Here is a 27,627-nt window from a genome sequence, read left to right as displayed (position 1 = left end):
CGCAGCAGAGTTTGTATCTTCTCTGCTGGAGAAAAAAAGACCATTTCCAAACGGTTACAGGGGTGTCCGTAGTTTCACTCATACACGTGTGTGCCAGCAGCCCTATTTTCAACCCCAGAAAATATTCATACTTGACACCTTTCAGCATTGTAATGTAGAGTTGTACACAACACCGGGCAAATCCTATTCTTTCACATTACTGATAAATGTTTCAAAAGGAGAAGGCAAGAAAACCAAAGACTGGAAATGGTGCAACGTGTGGGTAGCACCCAGAGGTGCCGGGGATTTGTCCTGCTGACAGGGTAGAGCTGTAGCTGCTACAGAACTGTAGTGGAAACAGTTATAGCAGAAGAGCCAAAAGCCATTTTCTGACACAGGGAGGTGCTCAGAAGATTCACAATCTATCAAGGTGATGCAAAGGCAACTAAATTCAAGCCTAGAAACACTAACACTGCCACGGATATCGTTGAGAAGGTATCGGAAATAGGAAGAGCACAGGTTACAGCACCTTTCTGCTGGAGCAGGGGAATGGTTTAAAGTCCTACCCTAGCTAGGAACAGCCTGAGAATGCTTCCCACTCTCCTTCCCCTTGCAAAACTGCATGGGATGAACAGAGAAAGGACTGAACACGGCAAGGTTACTGGAGATGGAGTCAGCCTGTGCAACCAGTGCCTGAAGACTTACAATGGCCAAGACACACAGACAGGAGTTATTGCCCCAATCTGAGACGAGGGTCAGCAAACGAGAGCACTAATTCTCTGTGCACAGCATGCTGAGCTGAGATGGGAAGTCTTGCGTGTGCTCCCAGCCCCACGGAGCCCCTGGCATTGACTCCTCAGCCGTCCCTCAGCTCCATTTGGGGATGACCGGTTAAACCCTGCTCTGGTCTTGGCTGAGAGGGAGGGAAAAGGAACCAGAGCCCCCATTGGTGTGGAGAGCACGAGCCAGCAATGTGCCCTTGTGGCCAAGGCGGCCAATGGCATCCTGGGGTGCATCACGAGGAGCGTGGCCAGCAGGTGGAGGGAGGTCATCCTCCCCCTCTGCTCTGCCCTGGGGAGGCCACATCTGGAGTGCTGTGTCCAGTTCTGGGCTCCCTGGGTCAAGAAGGACAGGGAACTGCTGGAGAGGGGACAGCAAAGGGCTGCCAAGATGCTGAGGGGACTGGAACACCTCTCTTAGGAAGAAAGGCTGAGGGATTTCGTTCTTTTTAGTCTGGAGAAAAGACGACTGAGGGGGGATCTCATCAATGCTTATAAATGCTTAAACTCTCTGTTAGCGCTCAGGGGTCTGGCTGGGTGGTAAAGGGGAGAGATTGTCCTGCTGCAAGCCATGTTGGCTGTCCTAGGCCTTGGCTGTCTCGGAAAAGGTGCCGGTAGTGGAGGCTGTTGTTGGTGGCAGCTCTGGAGCAGCTCTGCCGCTGGTTCCGTGGCTGCCAAAGGCCGAGCCGGCGGAGCTGTCTGTGCGCGCTGACCGGGGCAAAGCTGAGGCCCAAACCCAATCTTGGGCGCTGCTCAACTGCCCCTTAATGAACCCGAGAGCGGCATACTCGGGTGTGGGTATTGTCCCCAGCATTGCTGTTAGGGGGAACCGTACCTTGATGAGGGCAAAAATGACAAGGGGCAAAATAGTAATGAAAACCATTGAATAATGTATTAAGAGGTTAAACAGTAAATGGTCTCTGGATCTTCCACTCTCCACCGGTGCCAAGACTTCCCAGGTTTTTGTGTTGGGAGATTCTGTACGCCCTTCTTTTGCCAGATGACAAAGCTGCAGCCTCCCCAGAGTCCGAAGAAAAGGGCTGTTTGGGGACCTTCTCCTCCTTCAGTGCCACTTGTCCCCGAGAGGGAAAGTGCCAGGCCTGCCCGGCAAACTTGTTACCGAGAGAACCTGGTTTTGAAATCTTTGACAGCCTTGGCCATCATGGGTGCAATTTCTGCAAGAGAGAACGATAAAGATCCACAAATGAACCCAACCCCCCTGACATTAAAGCAGCAGGCACAGACTAGGGGAGCAGAGAGCAATTCTAAACTGCAATTTGGAAGAGCCTTTAGCCTCTCCTTAGGGAGGGGAGGGGCTGCCAACGTGACCCCTCCTGCAGAGCCGGGATTTCCCTTGCAGCAGAAACAGCAGATTTGTGCCTTTGGAAACGGGGAGCTCTAAGAGACCAAGGGATGTTCTGCGGTTTGTACTTACTCTTGGCTGGTGGTTTCTTGGGCTCAGAAAACCAGGAGGAGAACATGGTCCTGCCCAAAGATGGGACAGAGTGGGGAGTGCTGGTGCTGGGCCCATCGTGGGACTCGCCCCCACTCCCACGAGCGTGGCTTTTGCTAGAAGTGCACAGGACAGGTTTTATTATGGAACAGATATGGGACAGACAGTTCAGGCAAAGACATCCGGAACAGCAAGCGCTACTGACAAATACTCACTTGGTCTTCTCTGGCAGAAGAGCTCGTCCAGTCCCAGACCTCTCTTGTCTCCTTTCTTCGTTCTGAGGGGCCTTTGGTGGAGAGGCCAGAAACACAGTTTTGGCTGCTTGACCTGTAGGAGACCAAAGGGAAACATTGCTCAGATGCAGCTTATGATAAAGGAGGCTCCTCAGTGCTTGTCTAATGTCGGCAAGCTCCAAGCACCTCTTCCCAGTCCATCCATTGCAAAGCTCGGATTCTGGGGAAAATTAACCCTGTCCCTCCCAGCCGGAACCAGGACAAGCAGCCACAGCCTAGGAGAGCAGAGAGCAATTCCAAGCTGCAGCCCTGTCAAAGCAGAAGCAAGGCAGGCGTAAGCGTGTGCTCTTTGGCCACGACCTGTTGTATTTTCAGGTCACACACACTCAGCTTTCTGCACGGCAAGAGCACAGGTCTGTGGTGAAACTCTCCCTGCTTCCTTCCCAAGGGAGCTGCAGGACAATTTCATGGTTCCCAACAGCTGGACAAACACAGACGGACAGCAGGAGGGGCAAGGCAGGGTTTGTGCCTCACCTGTACCATTAGGACAGGCTGAGACAGTCGGCACCGAGCAGGCAGCTGAATCGCACGTTTGCCTGTGGTTTTTCTTGTGCAAGGACTTTGAAGAGCCTTTAGCCTTTCCTTGAGAGGAGAGGAGAGGAGAGGAGAGGAGAGGAGAGGAGAGGAGAGGAGAGGAGAGGAGCGGAGAGGAGAGGAGAGGAGAGGAGAGGAGAGGAGAGGAGAGGAGAGGAGAGGAGAGGAGAGGAGAGGAGAGGAGAGGAGAGGAGAGGAGAGGAGAGGAGAGGAGAGGAGAGGAGAGGAGAGGAGAGAGGCCAACAAAAATGACCCCTCCTGCAGAGCCAGGATTTGTCTTGCAACAGAAACAGCAGCTTCAGGTGTTTGCAAAGGAGGAGCTCTAGGAGCCGAAGGGATGTTCTGTGGTTTGTACTTACTTTTCACTGGTGGTTTCCTGGGGTCACAGGAGGAGAAGGTGGTTGCTGAAGGTGGGACAGAGTGGGCAGTGCTGGTGCTGGGCCCATCATAGAACTTCTCCTCACTCCCACGAGCGTGGCTTTTGCTCGCGGCGCACAAGACTGCTTTTATTCTGAAAGAGAGATGGAACAGACATTTCAGGCTAAGGCACAGCAGGCAGGAACAGCAAGGCGCTACTGACAAATACTCACTTGGTCTTCTCTGGCACAAGAGGTCCCCCAGTTCCAAACTTCTTTTGTCTCCTTCGCACGTCCCGAGGGGCCTTTGGTGGAGAGGCCAGAAACACAGTTTTGGCTCCTTGACCTGTAGGAGACCGAAGGGAAACATTGCTTAGATGCAGCTTATGATAAAGGAGGCTCCTCAGTGCTTGTCTTAGTAGAGAACAGAGAGTTAAGCAACTCCTAAATTGGACTAGATTTAAACCAGCCACTCCGGAAGACCTTCCCCACACAGAGACATCCCCAAGGCAGCATTCCCAGACCCCTCTCTCGTCATTCAGCCCTCCCTTACCTTTGTTGCTATGAGCTGAGCCAATCTTCCGGGATAACATGAGCAGCCGCTGCTCTCGTGCCTCGTGCAGGCGAAGGTACATCTCCCGCCAGGATTCAAACGCTTCTGGCTTCTCGTTCTTGAAGTCTCGGAGACAGTGGATGTGCCACAGTCGATCCGTAGACTCAATGAGGGCCTGAAACAAACGCAGATGTAATCTGGGATCCCCCCTGAGACCATCGCCCCCCTCTCCCTCAACAACAGCTAGTGCCAGTGGCGCTGGAATACCACCGAGGGCAAGGCGGCTTCGTGACCAGGTTGCAGCAAGAGAGAGGCAGATGGCAACCGCAGGAACTCAGAACTAGCAAATGCCACCTCTTGTTCTAAAGAGCCCTGTTCTTGACTCTTCAGCTATTGCAGGTGAGGAGAGAACGTCCCTCCCGTGTGTCACCAGCCCTTCCCCAGGCCCAGGCACTCACATGGTTACGTTCCTCAATGCGATGGAGCTGCTCTGGGGTGCATCTCTCCAATACTGGCTCCAGCTCTGAGAAAGGGACACCACTAACTTCACAGATGGCTAGAGAGAAGCAAAACGCAGAGTATTTATCCCGCTCCCTCTCCGCCAAGGAAAGGGTTTGACTCGTTGAAGGCAGTGGAGAGCAGTGCAGCGCTGCACGCCACTACGGCAGAGGAGGGGAAGGAGAAAGGAACCGCAGGTGCCGTAGCTCTAGTGGGCCATCAGGCCCCAGTCTCTCCCAGTGAAGGGGTGCCTGCGCGAGGCTCCGTTTACCCCTGTTTCCCGTGCTTGAGCACCCCCTGAAAGCACGCTGGCTGCCGATGCTGCAGCACCTGAGCTTTCAGGGAGATGTGCCCCATATGAGTTCGCTTGCCTTGCGACAAGGGGCAACTAACCATTCATGTGCTCCCAGCCCGATGCTGCTGGGATAGATACAGACAAGTTAGGAAGACAGCAGTATATCTGCCTGGCAACACGACTTTAAGACAGATGAGGAAGGGTACTTACAGTCAATGCTGTTAGTGAGGAGTCGGGCACTTTGGGGAGGAGGAGGCACCGTCCGTGGGACCGGGGCGGTTTTAGGGCCTGGATGCACTAGCGTCTTTGAATTCTGCCGGTAGCATGAGAGCCCCTCTTCGCTCTCTTCAGGTGTCAAGGCCGGTGCTGTAAAGTGAAAGAGTTGGGGTAAGAAGGGAAGTGAGGAAAGAAGAGCCCAGCCTGAGGAATGGCACAGGAGACACAAATCAGAGTCCCCCAGAAGCAAGCTAAAGGGCTTCTCTAAGAGACCCGCAGCCTAGTTGAGGAAGGGCAAGTCCAAAGCCCCAGACTCCAGCAGGGTCAGCAGAGGATCTTCCTCATTCCTGCTAGAGCACATGGGAGAGAAGCCACCGCTTGTCTGAATCCCGGGCTCTGGGCATTACAGGTGGGACGCCAGACCCCAAGAGAAGGACTCAAACCCAGCCACCATCCCCTCCCTCCCACACACAGTGGCTGCAGCCCATTTCAGACCTATTTGCCTGCCCAACGTACCTTTCCTTTTTCTCTGTGAACGGGGAGCGGACTCAACTGGAGGAGGAGGGCTGCAGCTGGCCTGGATCGGCGGCAGCGGGATGTCGGGCAACTTTATGTCCACATCTAACAGTATCTGGAAGGAGACGACGTGCATGCAAGTCAGCCAAGAATACGGGAGAATGTTACATCCTGCCAGCGTACAAACTGTGCTGAACTGCATTTTGTTTGATATTTTGAAGAAGCCGCTCAACGCTGATCAGCTCACACCAGGGAGTAGCCTCAGCGGGAGGCTGCCCTTCTGCCACGTTACTGTGGCTCTGTCTAGGCCATCAATACAAAGACGCCAAAATTCGGGATCTGAATCACTCAGCTCTTGGCTCCATCCAGTAAGAGCCATCCACATCTTTAACCTACAAGGTTGAGCACCAAAGGCCTCCGTCAAGAACCCGAGGCAGATTAACAATGCAAAGAACTCATTTAGTCAAACACTCGTTTACTCCTCCTGCCTCTTCTCCTCCTCCCTGCCTCCTAGAAAAAGCTCTGCAGTGGTGGAGGAGAGGGGAACCTCCCAAAGTGGGGGAAATCCAAAGCTTGGGTATGAGGCACCATTACAGCATCATAAAAGGCTGCTAAGATTATAAACACACTTTTTGAAGTGCAAAGTGTTTCAAAGTTGAGGAAAAAGCTTCATCTGTCAAGGTTTTACACAGCCAGCACCTCCAAGGGGAAAACTAAGAAGCCCCAGATGGCCGAGGACCGAGAGCAGCTGATCCCACCTTCTCGGTTCACTTGCAGATCCTTCAGAACCTTACCCTCTTTGGTTCAGGAGCCTCTGGTGGTTCCTTCTCTGCCCTTTTCTCATTTGTACGCTTGAGGCTTGGGCTTTTCGCACTCAAGCAGGCGCTGTCGAGGCCGTCTTGGCACGGCAAACAGGTGCTGTGCCAGTGGTCTTTCTGCCCAGGTGACGCAGAGGGTTTGACCGCTTGCTTCTTTTTCTGGGGCTGGTCATAAGTGAGGTACTCCTCAAAGGACATAGTAGGTGGTTCACAGTTGTCCTCATCATCATCCTCCTCAGAACTGCTGGAAAAGCCCACTGATTTTCTGCCAAAGCAAGGAGAAACCCCGGGCAGAGTCAGCACACTTGTCTTAAAAGTGTTCGCAGAGCCTTCACCTTTATTACCTTCATCAGAGAAGTTTATCATCCCCACTTCAAAAATAGAATGTAGTTTATCCATCAAGATCACCCAACAGGTTCACTTACCTGTCTCTCTCTGGGGACACCAGGCCCAGCTTCTTCCGCCCGGCTAAGAACTTCCTGGCAAAGTCTGCGACAAGCTCGGGTTTCCGTGGGCCGGTCACAGTCTTCCCAACAGCGATCTCCTTCTGGAGAGAGCCCAGACATCAATTCATCTTAGCAAAACACGCAGCATTCTCACCTCTGCTAAACTTCCGACAGAGTGAATAAAGTTACCCCGCTGCCTATCCCTGCCAGGTAGAAAGAAACCCCCTTGATCTAACGGCAGAGATACCCCATATAAGCCATAATGATTTCAGTGGCCATTACAGCATTTCTGTAAATCAAAGACGACTTAACTCTGCCTTAGGCAAACATTAATTATTAGTAGCAATAACCCAAGTTAGTATTTACCATGGCTGCGGGTAGGTTTGAAGACAGAAGTCGTCACAAATAATTGTCAGGATTAGCACTTCCTAATCTTATGCCAATCCCGTTAGCGTCAGAAACTGCTCCAACTTGCAGATCGCAATCAAGTGTGAAGCTTCTGGAAGCAGCGAGGGCGACCCACTGTCCTCCAAGGCTTCACACTCGCTCTGCCCCGCTCCGTCCGCGTGCCTTTTATCTCTAGGACCGCATCACAATCGCGCCTGTGACAGCGGGCTGCAGCAGGTGGCCGAGGCAACAGGCCCCATTCCCGGGAAAGCAGCATTGCCGTGGCCAGGATTATCCGGTGACTTGAGAGACAGGAGGGAGGTGGGAGAGATTTCCCAGCTCTTTACCACAAGAGCGTCCACTGTGATGGGCAGCTCAGACAGGCTCCTGAGATGCTTCTGTTCACCAGAAACCACTGATCCATCTCCATTGCATTTAGGAATTCATTGCCATGACTGAAAGTTTGGGTTTTCTTGATTGTTTTGGAAGAGGGAAACTGACACCACCAGTAACGGTGTGTTTCAGTGCTCTTGCGCTGGGATGCTGAGGGGGATGCAATAGTGCCGTAACCACGGCTAAGTGGGTCTGCAAGCCCTCCGTCCCTGCACCTCCGGGCTGACGTTAATGCAGAGTCTCCCTCGGGATTCACGGGGTCCGGGGCAGGTAACGCGCTGCACCACCTACCTCAATCGATGGGGAAACAAAACGGGGGAAAAAAAGAACCCAACTGAGCTAAAAATGCCGGCGTCCCCTCAGAGTTCAGAACCGCTGTTCCTTTGCCCACACTGTGGCTCAACACGGTCCCTGGCAAACGCAACCATTGGCCCTGTTTCTTCCTTCAGTCCCGCAGCAGAGTTTGTATCTTCTCTGCTGGAGAAAAAAAGACCGTTTCCAAACGGTTACAGGGGTGTCTGTAGTTTCACTCATACACGTGTGTGCCAGCAGCCCTATTTTCAACCCCAGAAAATATTCATACTTGACACCTTTCAGCATTGTAATGTAGAGTTGTACACAACACCGGGCAAATCCTATTCTTTCACATTACTGATAAATGTTTCAAAAGGAGAAGGCAAGAAAACCAAAGACTGGAAATGGTGCAACGTGTGGGTAGCACCCAGAGGTGCCGGGGATTTGTCCTGCTGACAGGGTAGAGCTGTAGCTGCTACAGAACTGTAGTGGAAACAGTTATAGCAGAAGAGCCAAAAGCCATTTTCTGACACAGGGAGGTGCTCAGAAGATTCACAATCTATCAAGGTGATGCAAAGGCAACTAAATTCAAGCCTAGAAACACTAACACTGCCACGGATATCGTTGAGAAGGTATCGGAAATAGGAAGAGCACAGGTTACAGCACCTTTCTGCTGGAGCAGGGGAATGGTTTAAAGTCCTACCCTAGCTAGGAACAGCCTGAGAATGCTTCCTACTCTCCTTCCCCTTGCAAAACTGCATGGGATGAACAGGGAAAGGACTGAACACGGCAAGGTTACTGGAGATGGAGTCAGCCTGTGCAACCAGTGCCTGAAGACTTACAATGGCCAAGACACACAGACAGGAGTTATTGCCCCAATCTGAGACGAGGGTCAGCAAACGAGAGCACTAATTCTCTGTGCACAGCATGCTGAGCTGAGGTGGGAAGTCTTGCGTGTGCTCCCAGCCCCACGGAGCCCCTGGCATTGACTCCTCAGCCGTCCCTCAGCTCCATTTGGGGATGACCGGTTAAACCCTGCTCTGGTCTTGGCTGAGAGGGAGGGAAAAGGAACCAGAGCCCCCATTGGTGTGGAGAGCACGAGCCAGCAATGTGCCCTTGTGGCCAAGGCGGCCAATGGCATCCTGGGGTGCATCACGAGGAGCGTGGCCAGCAGGTGGAGGGAGGTCACCCTCCCCCTCAGCTCTGCCCTGGGGAGGCCACATCTGGAGTGCTGTGTCCAGTTCTGGGCTCCCTGGGTCAAGAAGGACAGGGAACTGCTGGAGAGGGGACAGCAAAGGGCTGCCAAGATGCTGAGGGGACTGGAACACCTCTCTTAGGAAGAAAGGCTGAGGGATTTCGTTCTTTTTAGTCTGGAGAAAAGACGACTGAGGGGGGATCTCATCAATGCTTATAAATGCTTAAACTCTCTGTTAGCGCTCAGGGGTCTGGCTGGGTGGTAAAGGGGAGAGATTGTCCTGCCGCAAGCCATGTTGGCTGTCCTAGGCCTTGGCTGTCTGGGAGAAGGTGCCGGTAGTGGAGGCTGTTTTTGGTGGCAGCTCTGGAGCAGCTCTGCCGCTGGTTCCGTGGCTGCCAAAGGCCGAGCCGGTGGAGCCGTCTGTGCGCGCTGACCGGGGCAAAGCTGAGGCCCAAACCCAATCTTGGGCGCTGCTCAACTGCCCCTTAATGAACCCGAGAGCGGCATACTCGGGTGTGGGTATTGTCCCCAGCATTGCTGTTAGGGGGAACCGTACCTTGATGAGGGCAAAAATGACAAGGGGCAAAATAGTAATGAAAACCATTGAATAATGTATTAAGAGGTTAAACAGTAAATGGTCTCTGGATCTTCCACTCTCCACCGGTGCCAAGACTTCCCAGGTTTTTGTGTTGGGAGATTCTGTACGCCCTTCTTTTGCCAGATGACAAAGCTGCAGCCTCCCCAGAGTCCGAAGAAAAGGGCTGTTTGGGGACCTTCTCCTCCTTCAGTGCCACTTGTCCCCGAGAGGGAAAGTGCCAGGCCTGCCCGGCAAACTTGTTACCGAGAGAACCTGGTTTTGAAATCTTTGACAGCCTTGGCCATCATGGGTGCAATTTCTGCAAGAGAGAACGATAAAAAACCACAAATGAACCCAACCCCCCTGACATTAAAGCAGCAGGCACAGACTAGGGGAGCAGAGAGCAATTCTAAACTGCAATTTGGAAGAGCCTTTAGCCTCTCCTTAGGGAGGGGAGGGGCTGCCAACGTGACCCCTCCTGCAGAGCCGGGATTTCCCTTGCAGCAGAAACAGCAGATTTGTGCCTTTGGAAAGGAGGAGCTCTCGGAGATGAGACGGTTGTTCTGCAGTTTGTGGTACCGTGGTACTCTCTGGACAGTGGGGAAAGGTGAGGAGCCGTCCCACACCCTGAATGGCCCTACGCCTTACACCCCTGCTGCTTTCTTGAGAAATGCTAAAACGCCACATACAGGTGCATACAAGATGCTCACCCAACCCCTGCTAGATAAACAATAAGAGAAAGACCATCAGCAACTTACATAGCGTACAGCAAAAATGGCAAAACCACACACAGTTCCGTCTTCAATAAAGTCAGGAATTCTAGGAAAACACGGTGCTCCTGGAATAAAGAAAACCATACAATAAAGAAAAGCATCACGTTGACTTTCTACTATCCAGGATGCGGAACATTAACTGGTTCTGAAGGTCTTACCTCAAACTTCTGACCTCTGCCTCTCTACATGCCCAAACACACCTGCCCAAAGGGCTGAGCCAGCCCCAAAACTGCAGCCGACTGAGGGCACCCTGGAGGACTAAACCGCCATAGAGACGCCCTCCGGAGGACTGAGGGGCCACTTCTGGCGTCCTGGAGGACTAAAGTGACATAGAGACGCACTCCGCAGGACTGAGGGGGTACTTCCGGTGTCCTGGAGGTCCGCGCTACAGAGATTGCTGCTCGGAGGACAGACGGGGGCGTGGGAGCGCGGTAAGAGCCGGTACCGGGGCGCCGATGGTCGCTCTCTCGGGGCCGGACGGGTGGCACAGAACCCGCTCCGGTTGGCGGGGAGCTCGCCCGAGCCCCGTCGGTCCCGGATCGCCCTCCGGCCGCCGCTCTGTGGGGCCCGGCGCCGGCCATGGCTGCGAACCGCGCATGCGCACGGGCTGTGGGACCGATGCACGGCGCCGCCGGGGGGCGGGGCCGGGGCGGGCAGGAGGCGGGGCCACGGCGCACGCGCGGCTCCGGGCGGCAGCACCCGCTTGTTATCCCGCTCTCGGCGCTCATTAGTGCGATGAGCAGCGACCGCTCTCAGCCCGCTTTAGTCCAGCCGAGGACCGGAACCACTTCCTGGGGTGTTGGGCTCCCATCTCTCTGCCCTGTCCGCCCTCGCAGCCCGGGCAGCGACAGCCAGCGCCTCCGCGCCAAAAACCTGCGGAACAGGGTTTTTCCTCCAGAATGACCCCCAGGGACGCTGCATCGCTCCGCGCGGGGCACCAGGGCCGGGGGGGGGGGTGACAGCAGCGAGTCCGCCGGGGACCAGGGAGGGAGGCGGTGGTGGCAGCGCCTTATCCACAACATAAAAATTGGCGACTTGCGCTTTCCTGCATGAAAATGGTTTTTTTTTTTTCTCCTTTCCAGCTGCACAAATCCAAGTGGATTTAGCTTTCCAGGGAGCCCCAAGTGGGGATTTTTTTGGACCAAGGGGGCGGGAGGCACGGCTGCCGATGCAGTCCCAGACTGTGCGCCATACCGTGTCCCTCTGCCATCTGCACCCCGACCCCGGGCAGGCGGCAGCGCGGTGGACCCTGCTGCATCACCCCGTTCACTGCCTCCCGAGACAGAAATGAGTCTGTTGTCTCTGGTTGCAAGAGGGGTGGGAGCAGTCTGCTAGGATGGAGGGGAAATACAGGGTTGTAGGCAATAAAAACAAGCTAAGGTTTGTTTTTCTCTGCCTAAAACATAAAATACGAACGCCTTCTCCTTCTCGGCCCCCACCCCTCAGACAGGGACATCCAAGGGGAGTGCTGAGCAGCACATGGGCTGTGCCTGGCCAGCTGCTCACTGAGGAGCTTCTCCCTTCTACAGCCACCTGCACCAGCCACATGCCCACGTCGACCACAGCAAGACTAGAAAGCTCCTCCCAAAGTGCCTTTGCAGTCTCTTGTTTTACTTGGCCAGCTGGCTGGACAGGTCTCCCCCAAATCTCTCCTTGGGATAAGAGCTTGTTTCCAAGCGAAGCACCAGTCCTGTTGGAAATGAGACAGGTGGTAGAAGGGACAATGAGGACACGTACAGAAAAAAGCATTCCTTATGCGGGAAGGAAATATAAGGTTTTGACCCCAAATCTGTCTCCTTGTTAAATTAACATTGTATTTCACTCCAGTGAGCATTGTGCCGTATTTAGGAGCACCGATTCATATTTCCTCTGACAGACAAATATCAAACCCAAGTTCCCTTATCGCACCAGGGTGCCACCAGCCAGGCAAAGAGCATAGCCAGCCTGTCCTGCTGCCAGTCGGAGCCTGTACATCGCCTGTGACCTGCCCCAGGCTCCAAAATGACCCTTGTGCATGCACATCCGCATCACTCCCAAAACAGGCAAATCGCCGCCCTCTCTAAGTGGCTCCAAGGAAAGGAAGGGGCTGCTCTTCTGTGGTGGGGAGGGAGGCAAGGCTGCGTGTTGGGGTGCAGCCACGGTGGGCAACATTGACTTAGCACCATCTGGACTGGTAACATGATAAATTCCCCAGGGAAGGAAGAAATGCTTCCTACAGGAGTCGGTGTGCCCTGCACACCTCATCGAGTGCAAACACACATTAGAGCTAATAAATGTTAGTGGTTACTACAAACTTACAGGATCTGCAAACTCACAGTGCCACCCTCTCCAGCTCAGCAGGCGTTCAGGATCAAGTTCAGATGCTATAGCAGACACCACTGATGCTCTTCAAAACGCAACGTGTGAGACTGTTCCAATGAGACATTTATTAACAAATAGCTTCTTCCGTCAGTAGTTCCTCAGGGTGTGAGGCTGGAAATTGGCCTTTCCTACCTAGTGCTTTCCTCCCCTGCACCAGACGGGCGACTGGGAGCAAAACCATCCCCTTTGAGCCCTGCTCTGGGGGATCAAGCTGAGCCTCTGCATGCCGCAGTGCTGTGGCTGCTCTGGATGCAGGGCTTCTTTCTGCTGCAGAAGTACTCTAAGCAATGACGATATCCAAAACAAGTTTTTCCTTTCCACTGCAAACAGGTTTATTGAGTTTTCTCCCCCCTCCCCGATCCTTCCCCAGGCTGAAGATAAACAGCAGATGATGCGGGGGAAAGCAAGCACCGGCACCAGGCATCCCCAGAGCTGCGATCCAGCTGTTGGCTCCCGGAGGAGAGAAGGTAAAAAGTGTAATTCCTAACGATTTCCGCTGGATGGCTGCTGAAGTACGGGCATGAGGCTCTCGGAGGTGAAAAGGTAAAAAGTGTTACCTGCGACTGGATGGCCGCCCAGGCCGGGGGTGGCCGCCCGCCCTCCCCAGAGCAGACACAGCGCACAGGGGTCATCGCCAAGCGCCCGTCCCCAGGGATGGCAGACGGCACCGCAGACAACACAAGGAAATCAAGTAAAGTAAAGCAAGTAAAGCGCTACAAAATGCACGCCCAGAACAAGCACAGAGGAACTTTTGGAGCAGCTTGAACTCAAAACAGCCGTATTTTGTATAAGGTTAGATTTTAAATCCTGCGCCATGATCGGTAAATGACTGAACGGGAAACGCTGACTGATAAATACCGAGGCCCACAGAATAAAGTAGTGAACCGTGAGCACCTTCGTGAGAAACCCTCAACAGCAACCTCTGAACAAAACAAAATGTAAATGGCAAACTCCGAACCCTCCGTTTTAAACAAAAACCAACCACACACATACGAGCAGGAGACTGATAAAGAGGTGCCGTGGAATGTTTGCTCACAGCTCGAAATGTTTTGCCCCTCACAAATCTCAACAGAACATGCCGACGGACACCAGCACACGTTACAGTTGCTTTTTAGAAGTTGGTTTTAGCCGCCTCACTAACGTGACCATAGGTGTGAATCAATCCCAATCATTGAACTAAAGTGCACTTCCACCCACTCTACCTGCAGCCCCACAAGAACCAGTTAACCTGCATTAGGGACAGTAACTTGATATTTTTAGTCCTCGCAGCTCCACGGGCAAACGTCCAGAGCCAGTGACAACTGTTACAACCAATCGGCCTCTTCTTTCTGCCTTCAAACACAGTACCACTGGATTTGGCGGTCCCAAAGACAATATTGAGTAGTACAGTCGTCTGTATTTCTCATTATTGCCGTTTATCATTTGTGATCCTAACTTCACTACTGAAAGAAAACTGTGGGAGTGAGTCCCTGTTACCCGGAAAGCCTGTAGGACACATCACTGATGTTTGTGCCTCCAGTTAGCCAGCCGGCCTTGTGGGTCGGTCAAATACTGTAGAAAATAAAAATCAATTGTACACATAAAGTGCACGTTATTGATGAGTAGGAGTGAAAAGGTCTTGATCTTCCGAGAATATTTCCACAACTGAATGATTTCTGTGGCATTTGACCCTGAGCTCAGAAAACATCATATAGTCGTTAAAGTTTGGGGGATGTTTTGCAGCAAACCCCCCATCAGTGAAAAGCCAGTGAGGTAGCTTCTAGAGCTGTAAGAAAAACAAGTTTTCTCTCCTTAGATGACAAAGTATTTTGTTACTAAACACCTAATGTTGGTGTGACGTTTGTGTAAATAGTCACATCTGCAAAATGTCTGGACTAAGGTGAAGAGCAGCATTGGTGTTATAAAATTGCCGTTGGCGCTTGAATTCATTTTCCCTCACAACTTGTTGTCATTTGACTGAAATACTATTTTAAAGGAGATAATGCGCCCCAGAAATATTATGTTCAGATTGTTAAATGTTTGTCTTAACATTTATTTTTACGGAACAAGTAGATTCCCAGCCGCTGTAGTTTAGTCTCACCAAACACTCAGGCTTTTCAAACAAAGCTTCAGCATCTTTGCAGGAGGTGGGCTGGGAGGGTCCGTGGACCACTTTGAAGGACTTAGAATTTTTTTCACCAGTAGCAGAAAAATGTTTAGAAACCTACTTTAAGTACTTGCTAGAAGAGATGTATGTTTAGAAGCCTGCTTCAAGTACTTAATAGAAATGGCTGACTGTAGTCTGATAGCTTGCCAAAATGATCGAATACTTCCAGGCAAGTGTCGTTTAACCATGAAATCGGACATGACCTATTGACTGATCCCCAGCACCAAAATTAAAATATAATGATTAGCTTTTTAGAGTTCTCAGTAGAGGAAGTTTATTTATCCTACCCTGTATTATCCTGACACTTAGATCAGTGACACATTTTTGCAGGGCGCTGAGGAGAATCATCTAAAAGAGCATTATAGTATTAGATCTACTTCTTACCTCCTGGTGATTCTAGTGGTGGAGTTAGGCCAGGCCTAACAAGGCCGTAGCCTTGGCCATCGCACCGCTGACGCTGGCTCCAGGACAGTCTTTGTACACAAAACAAGCATATTTCTTTCCCCGTCTTTCCTTTTCTGAAACAAGGTCTCTTTCCCTCCCTTCTCCCCAGCATTTTTGGCAGGCATTTCCTAAAGTTTAGAGTGTTTGAAATGGTGTTCCCCAGTCTACCGTTGGTCTGCAAAATACACTGTGGCAATCCAATAGGCTCAAAAAAAACTCATGTAGATTTTAAGCTCTCTTAAGAAGAATGACTGACATCTTTAGGATGTCCAACACTTAGACTGGAATGATAATGACTTGCTCCTAAAAAGAAACACTGAATTATATGGCTGGGGAAAACGGTGTAAATCATTTGCCACGTTCAGAGGTGTTTTAAAGAAGTCGGTATGACAAGTAAGGTGGGATAAGGAGAATAAAGGAGAGGTGCAGAATTGTAGAATGTAAGGACAGATACTGTCTCTGAAGAGGGAGTGAGTTTAGCGGGGCCAAAAGCACTACCGTTGGGTTTTTACACGAGGAGAGTGGTGCTAAGCCATTCCAGGAGAACGGAATGTCTGCAGAAATCCACAATGATGGTATTTGGGAAGATTTACCTTCTTGGCTTTGGCATAGGCAAGTCCAGTGTTTGCTGCTATTGAGATGTGTAAACTAAAATACAGTCCAAAAGTTTTCTTTTATTTTGTTTTTCTGAGGCTGAGATCGTTCTTAAAACTTGGAAGGGTGAAAACTTGGCGAGGTGAAAGGGAGGATAATCTGAAGGCAGTTAGAGCTGCGGATTTTCCGTTTCTAGCCTTGTTTAATGAGGTTTTTCACCGGTCATAGTTAAATTATGCTTGGAGCGGCAGCAGACTGAACCACAGATTGATTTTCTCCTCCCTCCATCCCTAGCAAATATAAATTCAGTGGGCAAAGCTTGCACTCTATCACTTGCTCCCATAGCAAAATAAACTGCTTACAACGTGAAACTTGCTCCCACGGATGGAAGATGGCAGGAGGTGTAACTTTTGAATCGGACACCGCAGTTCTTTAATTTTGCACATTTTTGTAAAGAAAGGTACGTTCTATTTTGAATTTGCCGTTTATTTTTAATTTGTTTGTCTTTAAAAAATATCGGCCTTGCCTATTTGTGTAGCAATTTGCAAAAGTATTTTCATGTGTAGTAGGCTGCCCTGGCGTAAAGGTTCCTCTCTAGGCATCGGTATCGCGGCCCTAAGACTGCAACTTCCATTTGATTTCTTAACCCTCCTGTTCTACAGGGTGAAAATTAATCCCAATTGAACAGAAAACACTGTGTTAAACCACCTTTATCCTAAAAAAAAATCAGATTATTTTGTTTTTAGTATAACTGCATTCTATTGAATTGTACTGTACGTAAAAAGAAAAGATCTACTGGTTATCCCTGCACATAAAAAAGAAAAATATTTTTGTTAGTGTATAGAATAACATAAACACAGAAAATGAATTTAAAATCTTGTCCACAATGTAGTATCCTGTAACAGAGAAAGAAACAAACATAGGAAAGAAAGGCGGGATGTGCGATAGCACGCATATATTGCCAGTTTATCTGTACTCAGATGGTATTCATTTAGGAAAATACCAGTAGAGAATTTTTGCATAAATCATTTATTTTTCACAGAATCGAGGCCAAAGATAGCAACGTGTGGCACCTCGGCACTCTGTCCTGTATTTCAAATGCAGGTATCGTTGATGAGAGGGAAGTGGACTGATTATGGTGATTCTATTTATTTGTTTATTGTTGACATCTGCAAACAAAAAGCAATTGTCTGCCCAAAATTATACACTTAACCATTTTCCCTTTAATTCACAATGCAATTTTAGCAAGATGTTTTATTCCCTCTCAAGTTCCTTTGCATAACCGACTTTCACTGCGAAACAGTAATTGGACATTACCGTAACTTCAGCTGCGACGTGGGGCTCAGAACATCCAAAAAGGGGGACTGGGAAATATTCCTCTACCTTCATGAGCGTCCTAAATGTAAACGTACTGCTCTCACGCTGCTGTCGGATGATGGGTCAAACGGATCGCGCAATGCTCTTAAGATCTTACTACAAATCAGGCATCTTAGTTTCCACCGATTTGATGCAGACGGAGGGTGCTTAATACCTCATAGCCCTGCGCTTATCGGGATGTCTTCTACTGATAAGACACAGGCGGATGATGCACTTCATCTTGTAGATGAGAGAGAATAATATGTAGATTATCGATGAGCAGTGTGTCACGTTGCCATGGTTACAAAGTGAGATACGATGGGTTTTCCCACTGTCATTTTTGTCATAACGCGTTAAGGACTGCAGCTTTTACAGTGTTTGATACTTTTTCCTCTCATATGTTGTAGTGTTAGGATGGCAGAATAACCATGGGAGACTGGAACTTCCTTGGAGGCATTTTAGAGGAGGTCCACATTCATTCCACTATTATTGGAAAGATTTGGTTAACGATCCTCTTCATATTTCGAATGCTTGTCCTCGGAGTGGCAACTGAGGATGTTTGGAACGATGAACAATCAGAATTTATATGCAATACCGAGCAGCCGGGTTGCAGAAACGTGTGCTACGACGAGGCCTTTCCCATCTCTCTCATAAGATACTGGGTCTTGCAAGTTATATTTGTGTCTTCCCCTTCCTTGGTGTACATGGGTCATGCCCTGTACAGACTAAGAGCCTTGGAAAAAGAGAGGCAAAAAAAGAAAGCTCAGGTGAGAGTGGAACTCGAAAGCACTGAATTAGAAATGACTGAAAATCGGAAAAGGCTGGAGAGAGAACTCCGGCAGCTGGATCAACGAAAGCTCAACAAAGCGCCCCTGAGAGGCTCTTTGCTCTGCACCTACGTGATACATATTTTCACAAGGTCCGCAGTGGAAGTCGGTTTTATGATTGGGCAATATCTTCTTTATGGCTTTCATCTGGATCCCCTTTATAAATGTCGGAGAGATCCGTGTCCAAACACCGTTGACTGCTTTGTATCTAGACCCACAGAAAAGACAGTGTTCATGTTATTCATGCAATCAATAGCGACTGTATCGTTGCTTTTAAATATCCTAGAAATTATCCACCTAGGATTCCGAAAAATTAAAATGGGACTCTGCGGGCAGAATAAAACCAAGGACGAGCCTGCCAATTTCTATGTAAACAAATCGAAGAAATACTCTGTGATCCCGCATTCTTCTTTGGGAATATCCACCACCCCGCAAAAAACTGTTCCTTCTGCACTTAGCAGTTATACCTTTTTAATGGAAAAGCAAACTGACGCCGCTGGCTATCCGGTTCTAAATCCTCCTCCCACGTTTCAGTCTGTGCAAAATAACTGTACAGAAAGCAGCAATAATTACACCCATCACAATCAGGAAATTAAATCACCGAAGAAGAGGCCGGCTGCAAATGCTTTAGACAATCAGACTCGAAATACCAGCACAAATAATAACGAGGGCTCGTTTGGCAGCCTTGGGACCGAAGTGCGTGATGCTCAGAAAGAAGGTGAAAAGAAACATTTCCTTGTTGGTACCCAGAATGCAGATATGGCTTCGAGCACGTGCTTGAGAAGCTCTGCTGAAATGCCGTCTCAAGCATCGCTGCAGCCCGATACAACTTTTCCCGTTGCCGGTTTCAGAAGACAACATGGAATCGGTTCGTCTTGGAACTGCTCGGCCGTGGTGGAGAGCGCAGGATCTTCAACGAATTCTCTCCCAAAGAACAGCAAGAGAAGACAAAGCGGTTTCAGTGCAAACAAAGCCCAGCCTCCTTACAACACCGATGTGAAAAATTCTAGCCGGCCAGAGACTCCGGATTCTGCCGGGGAGGTGAGCTCGGAATCTAAACACAGCAGAAACTGCGACAGTCCTACGCCTTTCTCACTCTCCCGGCGGCTGTCGCTGGCCAGTGATGCCAGCAGCAGGCGTGCCCCCACTGACCTGCAGATATAGCCCGAGTTAGCCCGCGAACGGCGCTCGTCAGTGCCGGGGTAATTAATGTGCACCCGCGTCAGTGCTGGGGTAGTTCATGAACACGGCGACACAGGCAAGGCCTCTGTATAAGAGTAGCCAAATCGTTCAACCTGAACCAGCTGCTTCTCGTAGATAGAAGAGTTGTGCAGCCCTCGGCATATCAGCGAAGTGACTTCTAAAGAGTCGAGGAAAGGCTGGCTTAGACCTCAGCGTATAAACTTCTGCACTACCCCTAAAAAGGAAAACGTACATCGTATAAATCCACACATCAGGAAAAATCAGGCATAAAATCTCAGCTGATACTGTTTAAACTCAATAAAAGTAGAAGACAAAATTTACAGTCTAAATATATATGTTACAAAGGCCGGTAAATGAAATTAGGCTAAATATGGGATGGGCGCTCTCAGGAGAAATTAATTATTGGTAAATACATTTCTGCTTAATCTCTCTGAGGATTCAAGCGGACATTTGGCAGCTGCTCAAAGCAGAATGGCAAAGGTGCTCCGCTCTTTGAACTGCGTTAAATACAAAAAGAACAAAACCTTTGATACATGTATCGCTCATTCCCTGACTCTACCCTACGCTTTTTCTTCAGTGTATCACCACCGACTTCCTCCGAGAGAAATCAGAGCGAATCTCTCACCGTACACTGTCACTGTTAAATACACTATTGCATTTTAAAAGCAACGCGAATTACAAATGAGTCGTGAGCTTTAATTTTGAGATTTTGCATAACGTTAGTAACTACCAATTATTATTCTTTTTTTTTTTAATCAGAATACAAGTTACTGAAAATTTTTAATCAGAAATTTTGGATTTCACAAACTAGGCGGCTTACTATGCTAAAAAAAAAAAAGACAAAATGATGGCACCTTCCTACTTTCAGTTACGACGTCAAGAAAACATATAAAAGGTTTATCAAACTGTAAAACTGCCCCTTTTCTGGATGCCCTGGGGTCCATCTATCCCCTGAATCCTGACAAACTTTAGAAGGAGCGTTTCCATTTGTGCTTTTTATGGGGGTAATAAAACAAATAAAGGACATTCATCCGCGTGATGCTCCCGTCCATATAGTGTAAGGCAAGTTCCAGGAAACACCTTGAAATAATAAAGGAGAGAAAGATGAACAAAATTCTACGTTACATTTGTAATCAAGACTTCTACGAACGAAATACATTTACTTGAGTCGCACAACACCGACAGGCTGCAAACGTGCGGGGAGGTGCTCACGTCTGGGGTGCGTTCGTGCGTACTCCTGTATTTTTTACCGGAGGACTTGCCTTACTCTACGTGTGCTGGAGAGATAATTTGTGAGATGTAGCGTCACGTTGTTACGACATCATTAAACTCTTAACGAGCGTTATCATTGCGCTCACAAGCCAGCCATGTGTCAGATTGGCTGAAGACGGTACAGTATTAGGAAAAAAAGGAGCCAGAAAACCTAAAAGGCTCTTTTGCTTGCAGCAGCAGCATTAATTTGTCCCTGTCCACGTAAGAAATACACGCTAATGCTACTAAAACTATTCGCGGTAGACTTCTCTGCAGCAGCCGCTCTGCTCACCGCTGGTATCGCTGTGTGTGTACGTAAACACAGCCCCGTGTAATCCTGCTTACGCTGTAAAATTTGACATTGTGTAATATCCAGGAATGTATATAAATGGATAGCGTGATTTATCTGAGTTGATGCTGCTCCTCTGGCTCCAATTCTTGCACTTCTCGACGTGTACGTTTCTGGGGGCGGTAACTGTGCTAACGCGTGTTTTGCATTTAACGTCTCTATAATAAAAAGCCTATTATTTAATGCACTCTGCTCCCACTGTGTTAATAACAGAAAATTAGCGTTTCGATGGTCACATATGGGATATGACATTTGCATTTCTGCTGGTTCAAGACAAGATACAAAAGAACTTGTTTTTCTGCTGCTGACAGAAGAGTTTTAGTAACTTTTGTCGTGTGGACGTGGGCCAAACGTTCTATTTCATCGCAGCGCCTGGGAAAGTGTAAATGCCGCGCGGATTGCAGACATTGCAGGAGGGCGCGCAGAAAAAGCGTGGACAGACCCTCACGTCGCCGCTGCGGGATTCTGCGGTTCGTTCTTTTTTTTGTTGAATTTTCATAACCAGCCGATTTTACCGGCCCGTAGATACCCCGGCGTTTCACAAAACCCACACGGCTGTGACCGCCCCCGCGTCTCAGAGCGGGCTCGGGAAAGGCACTTTCTCTTCGGCGCGGAGGTTTCCCCGCGGGAGCCCCTGGGGCGGCGGCTGACCCCGGTTCCCCGGGCCGGGCGGGGGGCGCGCGGCGGGGCGTGGCCGGGGGCGCGGTTCGCGGGGGGGGGGGGGGGGGGCGTGGCCGCTCGCCCGTCGCCGCGGAAACCGCCGAAGCGCGGCGCGCGGGGCAGGGCGCAGGCGCGGGGCCGGGGCAGGCGCGGTGCGGGGTTGATGGCGCATTGCAAGGTAGGAGGGAGCGCGCCGGCGGCGGGGCGGGACGCGGACCGGCGCCGTGCTCGGCCCTTCGTGCCGCCCCCGCGGAGGAGAGGGCGGGCGGCCCGGTCCCACCGGCCGCCTCCGTAGGTGAGGGGGGGTGCGCGTCGCCGATCTGACGGTGTGGGCGTCCTCCCTCAGGCCGCGGACTCCAAGCGGGAGCAGTTCCGCCGGTACCTGGAGAAGTCGGGGGTGCTGGACACGCTCACCAAGGGTAAGTCCCCGGCCCGCGTCCCGCCGCCCGGCGGCGGCTTTTCGGGCGCTTCGGCGGGCGGGGGCCGTTCCCCGCGGGGCGCGGCCGCCGCCCTGTTCCGGCTGTGGCGCGGCCGCCCCTCGGCCCCTCCGGTCGGGCGCTCGGTCTGCGCGGCGGAGCTCGCCCGGAGCCCGGTGGGGCGGGGGGGGAGCCGGGGCGGCGGGCAACCTCCGCTGGCGCGGCCCCGGGCGCGGAGCCGTAACCGGCCGCTGGCGGCGCGCACGGGAGCGGCGGGTGTTGGAGCCGCGCGGGGAAGAGGCGCGGAAGGAGCCGGGGGCGGTTCCCTGCCCCGGCGCCGGGGGGGACTCGGCCTGGGGGGGGCTCGGCCGGGGACCCTTCTCTGTGCTTGCTCTCGGGAACGGCTGGGTTTCTCGGGGGCCGTTATTCTGCCAGAGCTCTCCGGAGAAAGTAAACGCTTGAGACAAAACAACAGCAAACGTGCTCTCAAAAACGCTCCAAAAAGATTCTTTCTGGGGTAGAGCTTGGCGCTTCCCCTAAAACTAATGGACCCCCGAGTTTTCTGAGAGTGAATGGGGAAAATGATGATGCTAAACTTGATGTATACTTTGGCTTTCTGTACGGCTTAGCGTCTTTTAAATCCTTCTAAAGTCTCCTTGAGAGCCTCCCGATAGTTTGGGGAGAAAATGCCTGCTGGAAAAATACACTGTTTAAAGAGGGAGCAGCAGATGTAGGATGCCAAGCAAATAGGTGCCGTGCTAAAACTCTTGGTCTGGCACGCGGGTCCCGTTTGATTTCCTTCTATTGCAATACTGAGCATCCTGTGGGATGGCAAAACAAGCCTTCCAAGCAGCGTGGCATCCTAATTTTGTTTTTAACTTAGGTGCTTGGCTTAAAACCAAAGCCAAAACCACAACTTGGCTGTGCAGTTTGGATATCTGAAACTGGGAGAAGGGCATCTAAGTATTTATGAAAGCAGATGTCTTCTGTAGCCACATGTGAGCCCTGTGAGGAGGTGGGGTGGTGGTGGTTATGTTTGGGAAATTTCTGAGTATTTGTGTGACTGAGTTCTCCAGCTACGGAGTTGGTGTGTGCATGGCTAGTTTTATTTAAGCTGTTGGGGTGCTGCTGCCTGTGCCTGACCTCCCTGGCACTCTGTTGGCTGCCAGAGCCCCCATCCATGAAGATTATCGGTGTCACCTACTCTGACGGTAGCCGTTAAGTTTTGTAACTGTAGGTGTTTGATGGAGCTTTTATGCTGAAAGTCACGGAAGGGTTGATGTCCTGCGGTTCAAAGGTGTAGCTTAAGTGAAAGTAATGGTTCGTGAAGGGAGAGTCTCAAAATAGTTAGAATTTAAATTTTGCTGATGAAAGCCAATACTTGGGCTGTGTGTGGAATGTCTAAAAACCGTCCAGGCTGTTCTGTGCTAGAATAGACAAAGACTGTGGTTAGGGGGATCAACAGAACCTCTGCCTGGCTGTTACTGGGTGGGATGCTCTGTTCCCTCCTGTACAGCAAACCTGTTCTTTATGTTGAAGTATACAGGTGAAAATCTTGTTAAACAGAAAAACGTGCGGTAAATGTGGCATGCAACTTGTATGCCTTCAGACTGGTGGGACGTGTTTTAAAAACTTGGAGTTGCATGAACTTCCTGCAATTGTTGAATATTTTCTATTTGCAGTGTTGGTAGCCTTATACGAAGAGCCAGAGAAACCAAATAGTGCACTGGAGTATCCTTTTCTCTTCTGTGAATTCTTTGTAGAGACTTGACACGAAACAGCTGTCCTGCTTCTGACTCGTAGGTGAACTGGAGAGACTCGTTGAGAACACGGCTTTTATGGAGGCATTTCAGCCGATAATTGCGTTGTTACAAGGCAACAGACAGTCTGGCAGGACGCAGGGGAACGTGTCAGTGTGCCAGCAATTACAAAGTTACAGGCCATTACACAATATCGTAGACCTGCAGCATTAGATTTGAGTGCTTACAGTATCTGTGGCTTCTGAAGCTGGCTGCTGCACACTTCTGGGTTGTATTTTTTTTCCTTTTAATAATACAAGAGGGGGAAAAAATGTCTTTTGTTTCTCGCTGGTTTTAAGCAGCGTCCCTTTTTGGCTATTCCTTCTATTTTTTGGTTATTCCTCTTAACTCTTCAAAACTTCTGTGTTTGATAGGAGGATGTAGTAAAACATGAGACTTTGTCCTGTGTGTACTGATCTCTTGTTTTTGTTTTTTCTTTTCTTTTTTTTTTTTTTAAAGGAATATACCACTGAACTTGAAAAGCTTTCTTATTTTTGTAACTTCATCCTGTGGGGTGAAAAGCACTGTAGTTACCGTAAGTGGTTTAATGCAGTTTTGGTCACGGGTATTGTAGTACTAACTTCATCGTAAGTTTTAAAACTAAAATGGGGTTATGTTATCTAACTGAAGAAATACTTAACATCTAAATATCAGCTTTCTGAAGCATCATCTAGGAGCTTCAGCTCCTGAGAATCCAGAAATAGAGGCACTTCGCTTGGAAGTGGCAGAGATGAAAGAAAAATATGAAGCTGTGTTGGAAGAAAATAAAAAACTGAAAACCAAGGTAACGGTCTACTTAGTGTTCCTGAGTAGTTCCATATCACTCAAGAATACTTTAATACTTAGAATACGGCTAACTTTTGTCTGTTAGAGTAACTGATAAACGTTGTTGCGTTGTTTAGCCTCACGTCCGAGGAATGCTGGTAGAATTCATCATAGTAAAGATTTTTTTTTTTTTTTTGGATGGGACACTTCTGATATTCTATAACACAGAACGGTATTGCTAAACTAGGGATTTTATTTATTTAGTGAAAGTGTATGTTCTCCAGGCTAATCCCATGTCTTCATTCAGCCCTGCCTGGATGTGTTTAAGTTGTCTGATATTATGTAGCTCATGTTTCCACATGAGTTTTGGAAAAAAAAAAAAAAGCTGATGTATCTACTATAAAGGCTTTCAAAAGGCAAACTGCAGGATGAAATATTATACATTAGCTTGTGTGGCCTGGCACAGACTCGCACGTGGCAGAATGTTACCAGTGGAGGCATTCGTATCCACATCGAAGAGTAACTTGCACTTTTCAGCTAAAATGACCCTGGTATTCCTCTGTCTGCAACTACGGCGGATCTGAAGCGCTGGCGAAGGCAGAGCCACCCTTTAACGGGTCTGTGGGCTGCCTGGAACAGCTCCGAGATGTGAACAACGTCCCCTTACCAGAGGGCACTGACCGTAAACCGAAAAACACTGAAGAAGGAAACATTTGAGAACTTTAATAACTAGTAGCTTACGTGCTGCTGCAGGTTTCTGTGCATTAGCTGGAAGAGAACGGCGGCTGTTATGTGTGAAGATCCCTCAGTTTTTTATTGGGAGACAACTACCACCCCTTAGGTCTGGGAGAAGGGATTCTTGGGCACTACCCTTTTGTATTTCTCATCCGGAGTGCCCTCTTGCTGTCCTAGTAGTTCTCCTCCTCCTCCTCTGTTACCCGCTGCGAGTCCTTACAGCTACATTTGTTATTTCTTACTAGGAAATATGGCAAAGAGCAGAATTTTAGGGGGAGTAGCAATAGACCAGCAGTTCACTCGGCGTAGCCGACTTAAAAATGCAACTGATAGTAAGTAGACACATGAAAGTGGAGTAACCTGGGTCTTTGTTTAAAGAAATCTTTTTAAAGAGGTCAAAATTTGTTCCAGGAGAGTAAGCTTTTCCATAATCATGGGGTTTTTTTTGTGCTTTCACCTTCTTCAGCCTTCAAATGGTAACTCTTACTTTACCTGTTTCCCGTCATTCTGGTATACTGTAGAAGTTCAGAGGGACAGAATGCAGGGAGAACACCACTGTTTTGCTTTGAGGTTTTTTTGCTGTTTTTTTTCTTTTTTTTTTTTTTTAGTGGTCCTCTAGTATAAATCACATACCTTTAATTGTGCATTTATTGGTAACTTGAATCATGTCCACATAGGTGGTGTTCTTCTGTTGCATTCATCTGTGAAGAACTGTTCTTTTCCTTACATTTACTGGTCAGAATGTCGGGTATTTGGGTGGAGTAGGGGCAGGAAGTCAATGGTCAGGTCCTTTGTGAAAAAGAAAACTGATTTGGGATTGTGTACTGGCCGTCTCTTGTGGTAAAATCTACAAGAATGACAAAATGCTATTTTAGTGGTTCATGTTAGTGGCATAGCGATTGCTGTAATTTAGTGTTGCTACGAGAAACATGTGGGTATCTTAATTTTTTTTTTATGTATTTTGTTTATTTTTAACCTACTCTGCAATTTGCAGGAGAAGGGAAGAATCGTAATTAAGGAAAGTGGACTGGCATATTTCAGAGACTTGGTCCTAATGCTTGAACTGTTTCTGAAGCTTGAGCTTATCTTTAATGTAACTGAGGTCAAGTAAACACCTTCATATATTTACTTGGAAATAACTTTAGTGCATAGTTGCCTAAGGTCTCCAGAAAGCATAACGAAAGCTAGAATGATTACAGGAAATGTAAGCTTGGGTACTGTTGTTAATCATATTTCAGTGACATCAAAGCTTAGAAGGCACTGATCGTTATCAGCTGCAGTTTGAGATGAAAAGTACTTAATGAGACCTAGAACAAGAAACAGGGGAAAATGAAGAGCAAGACCTATGTGCTTGAAAATGCATTTAAAAACTTGTTATAGCTGCACGATTATACAAGGTGACAAACCGATGTTTTGAGGGAAGGGTTACTTTGTTGCCTGACTTGAAAATGGACTGGCATAAAAGCCAGTGGTGGATTAAAATGCACAAAGTGAATGGAACGCTTCCAGACCACATGTTTTCCTACACTTCTTAATGTAAAAAGTGTCTCTGAAATGTTGCAGCTAACTGAATTCCTCTCTTTAAATCCACAGCTGGCTCAGTATGAACCACCTCAAGACGAGAAGCATGGTGAATAACAGTAGTTTCTCCTTTAATGCCTTGACTTAATAAAGGGCTTCCTGAGAACTGCAGTCTTTTTGTTTGTTTTGGTGTATGTGTTTTGTGTGTGGGTTTTTTGTTGTTGGAGATACAGTACCTCCTGAACTTACACTTTTTAATTTGCATGAGGTGTACCTATTTCCATGCAGTTCATGTTTCTAATCCTTTTTCAGAAACCGGACCTTGGAGAGTTGATACAGATACTGCCTGGACAGTTCTGAACAGAATATAAAATTCTTACTTTTAATGGATGTCCTGTGTAATTGGAGTGGCGCATGTAAGAGTACAATGTGGAGAGTTTTGCCTTCTGATTCATCTAATGGGGAAAAGAAGATCTAGGCAGGGCAGAAAATCCAAGGGGGGAGTGTGTGTGTGTGTGACTTGTCATTTCTAATTTCACCTCTATGTTCCACAGCCCCTGTTTCCCTGAATTGGCTTCACATTTCTTCTGAAATGCAAAGTTGTCCTTAAAAAAAAAAACAAACCACAACATTATAAAGAGCTGCATTTGTCTCCTGTCATAAAACTAGGTAGTTTAAAGGCAACTGATGACAGGAAAAATAAAGGAAGGGGAGGGGGAAAGAGTGCAGTAGTTGTCTTATGTATTAGATCTACTGGATATTAGTTTAACAACTTTGTTCTTAGGAAGTGTTTTGCAGCTTGTCTTACAGGTGTGGTAGGCCGGGTCAGAACTTTTGCTAAAGGC

The 27,627-nt window shown here is 49.0% G+C and overlaps 3 protein-coding genes across 11 annotated transcripts; 2 read left to right on the top strand and 1 right to left on the bottom strand.

Moving 5' to 3' along the window:
* Positions 1 to 73: 73 nt before the first annotated feature.
* Positions 74 to 10,494, bottom strand: LOC141733214 (elongin-A-like). 4 transcript variants are annotated; one of them, XM_074563283.1, is made up of 12 exons: positions 7,103 to 9,335; positions 6,716 to 6,837; positions 6,267 to 6,555; positions 5,473 to 5,587; positions 4,951 to 5,106; positions 4,406 to 4,503; positions 3,948 to 4,122; positions 3,629 to 3,740; positions 3,398 to 3,549; positions 2,427 to 2,538; positions 2,194 to 2,327; positions 74 to 1,933 (listed from the first exon to the last, which is right to left on the bottom strand). In XM_074563283.1, exons 1-12 carry the CDS (start codon positions 7,103 to 7,105, stop codon positions 1,875 to 1,877), a joined length of 1,527 nt encoding a protein of 508 aa, XP_074419384.1. In that variant the 5' UTR covers positions 7,106 to 9,335; the 3' UTR covers positions 74 to 1,874. The 4 variants fall into 4 exon arrangements, with proteins under 4 accessions (XP_074419384.1, XP_074419382.1, XP_074419383.1 ...); XM_074563281.1 differs by lacking the exon at positions 7,103 to 9,335 and adding an exon at positions 10,341 to 10,494 and having other exon boundaries at positions 3,629 to 4,122; XM_074563282.1 differs by lacking the exon at positions 7,103 to 9,335 and adding an exon at positions 10,341 to 10,494 and having other exon boundaries at positions 74 to 2,327.
* A 177-nt stretch (positions 10,495 to 10,671) lies between these two features.
* GJA9 (gap junction protein alpha 9) lies at positions 10,672 to 21,073 on the top strand. Of its 6 annotated transcripts, none has more exons than XM_074563291.1 (3): positions 10,680 to 10,786; positions 13,087 to 16,360; positions 17,664 to 21,073. In XM_074563291.1, exon 3 carries the CDS (start codon positions 17,685 to 17,687, stop codon positions 19,245 to 19,247), a length of 1,563 nt encoding a protein of 520 aa, XP_074419392.1. In that variant the 5' UTR covers positions 10,680 to 10,786; positions 13,087 to 16,360; positions 17,664 to 17,684; the 3' UTR covers positions 19,248 to 21,073. The 6 variants fall into 6 exon arrangements, with proteins under 6 accessions (XP_074419389.1, XP_074419392.1, XP_074419391.1 ...); XM_074563290.1 differs by having other exon boundaries at positions 17,170 to 21,073; XM_074563287.1 differs by having other exon boundaries at positions 16,943 to 21,073.
* Positions 21,074 to 21,638: 565 nt separating this feature from the next.
* MYCBP (MYC binding protein) lies at positions 21,639 to 26,953 on the top strand. Its single transcript, XM_074563294.1, has 5 exons — positions 21,639 to 21,724; positions 21,893 to 21,965; positions 23,645 to 23,693; positions 24,416 to 24,545; positions 26,855 to 26,953. The coding sequence occupies exons 1-5, from the start codon at positions 21,710 to 21,712 to the stop codon at positions 26,897 to 26,899; spliced, it is 312 nt and encodes a 103-aa protein (XP_074419395.1). The 5' UTR covers positions 21,639 to 21,709; the 3' UTR covers positions 26,900 to 26,953.
* The last annotated feature ends 674 nt before the right edge of the window (positions 26,954 to 27,627 follow it).

Source organism: Larus michahellis, chromosome 19 (genome assembly GCF_964199755.1).
Source record: "Larus michahellis chromosome 19, bLarMic1.1, whole genome shotgun sequence".
Lineage (NCBI taxonomy): Eukaryota > Metazoa > Chordata > Aves > Charadriiformes > Laridae > Larus > Larus michahellis.
The sequence above is the reverse complement of the archived record's forward strand: the minus strand, read 5'-3'. Positions and strand labels throughout refer to the sequence as shown.

Excerpts from the sequence above, each read along its gene's own strand:
- GJA9 (XM_074563288.1), top strand. The coding sequence starts at position 17,685 with ATGGGAGACTGGAACTTCCTTGGAGGCATTTTAGAGGAGGTCCACATT.
- MYCBP (XM_074563294.1), top strand. Across the intron at positions 21,966-23,644 it reads GCTGGACACGCTCACCAAGG|TGTTGGTAGCCTTATACGAA; the intron begins GTAAGTCCCCGG and ends TTCTATTTGCAG. Across the intron at positions 23,694-24,415 it reads AAACCAAATAGTGCACTGGA|CTTTCTGAAGCATCATCTAG; the intron begins GTATCCTTTTCT and ends TCTAAATATCAG.
- LOC141733214 (XM_074563280.1), bottom strand. The coding sequence starts at position 10,439 with ATGGTTTTCTTTATTCCAGGAGCACCGTGTTTTCCTAGAATTCCTGAC. Across the intron at positions 5,107-5,472 it reads TTCACAGAGAAAAAGGAAAG|CACCGGCCTTGACACCTGAA; the intron begins GTACGTTGGGCA and ends TTCACTTTACAG. Across the intron at positions 4,123-4,405 it reads GCATTGAGGAACGTAACCAT|GCCCTCATTGAGTCTACGGA; the intron begins GTGAGTGCCTGG and ends CGTTTGTTTCAG.